Source organism: Nicotiana sylvestris, chromosome 11, assembly GCF_000393655.2.
Source record: "Nicotiana sylvestris chromosome 11, ASM39365v2, whole genome shotgun sequence".
Taxonomy (NCBI): Eukaryota; Viridiplantae; Streptophyta; class Magnoliopsida; order Solanales; family Solanaceae; genus Nicotiana; species Nicotiana sylvestris.
Window position 1 is genome coordinate 87,901,057 of NC_091067.1, and position 5,362 is coordinate 87,906,418.

At 34.1% G+C, this 5,362-nt stretch overlaps 1 protein-coding gene across 1 annotated transcript; it reads left to right on the forward strand.

The window, feature by feature from the left end:
• The first annotated feature begins 359 nt into the window (after nt 1-359).
• Nucleotides 360-1,261, forward strand: LOC104221085 (17.8 kDa class I heat shock protein-like). Its single transcript, XM_009772066.2, has one exon. The coding sequence runs from the start codon at nt 593-595 to the stop codon at nt 1,055-1,057; it is 465 nt and encodes a 154-aa protein (XP_009770368.1). The 5' UTR covers nt 360-592; the 3' UTR covers nt 1,058-1,261.
• Nucleotides 1,262-5,362: the final 4,101 nt, after the last annotated feature.

The following is a 5,362-nucleotide window of genomic DNA, read 5'->3' on the forward strand; positions in this document are numbered from 1 at the left end:
CTAATTTTCGACGTTCATACCCTCCTACAAAGGGTTCTGTCATCGGTATTTTAATAATATTATAATATAGTACTTAGTATTTTTGGGGCCGTACAATTGGTGTTCAATTTCTAGTGTCTCTTACTTTTTTCCCCTAATCTGAGTTATTAGTGAAATTACAAATTTGTTTTAATTTTCTCTAATGAAAAGGAGTAGTACTATCTGGTCATTAAAACTTTAGGGTCAAATAGCGCAATTTCCCGACCATTGTTGGTCTTTTCACTCATTTGGAATTCTCTTTTTTATATTTCCCCTCCTACATCCATTAATTGTAAATTGTAATAATAATTAATCCATTTAATAGGAAGAAAGTAGAAAGCTCTGGAAGTCTACAGAGAGCTCCTTGTTCATGTCAATAGTAATCTCGAGAATATCCTTGATTGCGCTCGAACTCGATAAGTTCCTTTTTCCTTCCGAAACTCCCACCTATAAATAGCATTGCGCAACATTTTGGTTGTCGTCAAACAATTCGAATACAACAATCAACTACAGTTTAATTCCAGCCTTAAACATCATCTGATTATCATCAGTCTTGTTCCAATTCAGATAAAAAATGTCTCTGATTCCGAGCTTCTTTGGTGGCCGCAGGAGCAACGTGTTCGATCCATTCTCCCTCGACATATGGGATCCTTTTGAGGGCTTCCCTTTCTCCGGCACAGTCGCCAACGTTCCAACCTCTGCTTTCGCCAACGCTCGAATTGATTGGAAAGAGACCCCAGAAGCTCATGTCTTCAAGGTGGATCTTCCTGGAATTAAGAAAGAGGAGGTGAAGGTTGAGGTAGAAGAAGGAAGAGTTCTACAAATTAGTGGAGAGAGAAGCAGAGAGCAAGAGGAGAAGAACGACAAATGGCACCGTATGGAGAGGAGCAGCGGCAAGTTCCTTAGGAGGTTTAGGCTGCCGGAGAATACCAAGATGGAGGAGATTAAAGCAGCAATGGAGAATGGAGTGCTCACTGTGACTGTCCCAAAAATGGAGGAAAAGAAACCTGACGTGAAGGCCATTGACATCTCTGCTTAAATAACGGTGGCTGCTGATCTACCTGTAATTTCGAAAGTGTTTTCAGTGTCTTGTTTTCTGGAAGTCTGGTTTTTAGGACTCAAACAATGCGTCTGTATGATCGTATTTGTATGTTTGTGGGTCTTTTACGCATGCGCTTGTAATCGATCAATGTAGAATGTTGTGCGCCTTTTTCCGTTAACAGCTTATTTACTGTTTGCTCTATATACGTATATCTAATAGTACTGGTTGTTTCATCCGGTAATGTGTTTTCCTAAAGAGTTTATTATCATAACAATGAGCTTTAATTAAATGATGCAAAGAGGTGCTGCCTAGCTTTACCAGAGCAGAAATTTACATTGATATAGCGTAAAAATGTCACTCACATAATGTTCATATAACTGGTTAAAAGATAAGTGTTTCATTGCCCTCAAGAGCATAAGCAGTAGTACTACCAAGAGTGCCTTCCTGGAATTGCTTAAATTATTTTAAATAATAAACTAATGGAGCGACACTACTGAAAAAGGAAACAATATAAGTGTGTCTCAAACGGTACAAATGCAGCAAATCATCAACATAATTGGAAATAGAATGGACTAAAAGGTATTCAATTTTATAAAATAAAAGGTGTAACGTAAATAAATTGAACAGAAGTAGAATTCTCTTTTATTTATATAAGAAAGGAAGCAGGTGCAGCTGCGACACTTTTCTTGAGCTGCTTGTAAGTTGTCTGTATGAGCTGCTTGCAACCTGTCTCTTTAATAAGAAGTTGCTACAAATCATTTCATTGAGTTGCTTGAAATCTGCCTGCATCAGTTGTTTGTAGATAAATTTCAATGGATTACTAAATGGATAATCTTTTTCAGGAAGATTATCTATAGCGGAGTATTAAATGAACATCCACAATATAATTATTTTCATAATACTCCCCCTTGGATATTCATTAAAAGATATTGTGCCTCGTTAAAACCTTACTAGGAAAAATCCAGTGGAAAAAATTCTAGTGAAGGGAAAAGAGTACACATATTTAGTAATACGCATTTCTAGTTGCCTCATTAAAAACCTTACAAGAAAAACCCCATGGGAAAAATCTTAATAAGGAAAAAAGAGTACAATGCATATTCACTTTCCATGTTGAAAACTTTATTTCAAATATTTGAGTCTCCCCGTTCCAATCGTGTATACCATCTTCTCAAAAGTTGAAGTTGGTAAAGATTTAGTGAACAAACCTGCCGGATTGTCACTTTAACGGATTTGGTACACATCAATGTCACCATTTTTTCTAAAGATCATGTGTGTAGAATATTAATTTTGGTAAAATGTGCTTCATTCTATCTCCTTTTATAAATCCTCTCTTCAATTGGGATATGCATGCAACATTGTCTTTATAGAAAATTGTGGATCTTTTATCATTCCAAACCACATTTTTCTCGAATGAAATGAATCACTGATCTCAACTGTACGCATTTCCTACTTGCTTCATGAATAGCTATTATCTTAGCATGATTTGAAGAAGTAGCAACAATAGATCGCTTTGTGGAGTGCCATGATATGACAGTACCTCCACATGGTAAACATATACCCAGTTTGAGATCGAGCTTTATGGGGATAAGATAAATAACCTGCATATGCATAATCAACAAGATCTGCACTATCTTTGTTGGCATAAAACAAACTCATATCAAGAGTTCCCTTTAAATATCGCAATATATGCTTAATCCCGTTCAAATATCTCTGTGTAGGAGAAGAACTATATTTTGTTAGTAAATTAACAAAAATGCTATGTCAAGCTTTGTAGCATTAGAAAGATACATTAGTGCACCAATTGCATTAGGGATAGGGTACTTCGGGACCAAGGAGTTCCTCATCCTCTTCTGGATGGCGGAACAAATTCTTATTCATTTCAAGTGATCAAACAATCATTGGTGTACTAGATGGGTGCAATTTATCCATGTAAAAGCATTTTAAGACCCTTTCTGTATAGGCAGATTGATGGATAAAGATTTTTTCTGCTAATTATTGAATTTGCAGACCAAGATAAAGTTTTGTCTTTCCAAGATATTTCATCTCAAATTCTTTCTTAAGATATTCAATTACCTTTGGAGCTCTGCTGGAGTTCCAACAAGATTTATGAAATTTGATCGAGTATATTTCTCAAGACTTTGAATTATATGCTTCAAGCATTTTAGATGCTTAAGGGATCTTCACATAAATTTGCTTAAATGAGTCATATAAGTTATGACATGCATTTAAATAGCATGACATTTTCAGGTGTCTGGAGTACAGGTTCGATCCTCACAATCTTTTTTAATATTGTGCACTATATTGTATCAAATATATCATCGACTTCATCTCGTATCGGTTCGCAAGCGACATAACTTGTTGAGATCTCATTACTTTCTTTATTTTCAGGTACCTGAACTTCTTTGGAGTTTCATGAAATATTATATCGTGGGCTCTTTTAGAGCTCATTTCCTCCTCATTATGATCATTAGCTCCTAATATTTTTCAAGGATTGTTACCTTTGGAACCGATTGGTCTACCACGCTTCATGCGTATTGTAAACTCTATCCTTCAGGGACTTTAATTTTAATAGGAGCATTTACAGCTGAAATATGATATTTAATTTTTAGATCAACAAATGCTTCTGGCATTTGACAGACTTGAATTATCTTCTGAGTGAGGATCATATTAATGATAATTCGATTCATATAGCATATTTTTCAGCTGTTTATTCCATCCCCCAAATGTTAGAAAAACTAACATATATCCCCAATCTTCTTTGGGAAACATATCTTTGTGCATTGTGGTAGAGAAATTAATCATATATCACATATCAAAAGATAGTAAAAATATTTGGTTTCTGATCCTAAACCAATTGTGAGGGGAGGACTTATCATATATTATTGGTCTGATGCATACAAGTGCTGCTATATACAATTTAGAAAATCTTAGACCAACACATGAAGATTTATTCTCATAAGAAATGGTTTAGCCATTAATAGGAGGTATTCAATGCTAAACCAGCTTGGATATAAACCAGCATTATCAAGATGATCTGTCTTGATTTCATAATCTGAAAATTATGCTCTTGATTGAGAAAAGCAATTCCAAATACCAAACTGCAGGTTGACAATAGTCACACATATAACCATCTTATATATGCATTTATAAATGGTTCACATGATAGGTGAATGAGCCCATATTCACCTTTTATATATTCCAGAATTCAGGGGTCTTAGTCCCAACTTTAGCCGGTATAACTAATTTATTATGAGAACAAGCAACACAAGAGAATTCTTGAATAATCTTCTTGTTCTTTAGTATATGCTTATCAGAATTCTCAAATAGCTCATTTAAAAATGACAAAGAAAAACTTCAAGTTTATCAAGGCATGCACTATCTCTTAGTAAACTTCTAGTTTACTATGACATAAACTTTTGCATTAGTAAACTTCTGGTTTACTATGATACATCATATAGTACACATTGAAGAATAATGTGGGTAACTTCTCATATACATATTATTTTACCCCCTATGATTGTGGAAACGTGAAGATTTTCAATCTTCCAATCATTTGTAGTCTCAATATGATAGCCAGTTGTATTAGTAAACTTCGAGTTTACTACAACATATATTTTGACCACAATCATATAATATAAAAGATAAATTTGCATATAAGCTCTTTGGGAGCCTTCAATTTATTTTTCACAATCAACTATTATTCAGACACTACTTGTATCATATGTCTTCTAGACAAACAGTTAGCTCTTCAGGAGCTTTTGATAAATTTTGTACTACCAAATAGTGCTCAGACACTTCTGGTATCATGAGAGAAAATCATAATCAAATTTAAATATAAAGACAATTCTAAATTTATAAATGTAAGAAATTAAGAATTTCAGTATTTTTACCACCAACTTTATGACAAATATCTCCTTCGGGGAGAAACGCCATTAACATCTAAATATTTTATATCAATATGGTAACCACATAGTCATTACATCTTTTAGGGAAAGATACATGAGTTGTTATTTCCTTCGGGGAACTCGATAACTAACCATAACATATTAATGTGGTTGTAGTAGAAAGCATTCTACAAGAATACTTTTGCCTTGGAATAATATTTAATAAAATTATCCAAGATATTTTACGTACAACGGGTACGTGCGACAATGATCTTTATGCCACAAAAATAAGATTTATATCCTTTGTTATTCTACCTCTTCAGGAGGTGAGTTGTGGTATTTCTTCATTCACCCCAGGGAATGAAAATGTACTTCAAAAATAACTTTAAATAGCTTATTATTTTATTTAAGCACAGAA

What these genes read in the sequence shown, in the direction of transcription:
- LOC104221085 (XM_009772066.2), top strand. Translation starts at nt 593, where the DNA reads ATGTCTCTGATTCCGAGCTTCTTTGGTGGCCGCAGGAGCAACGTGTTC.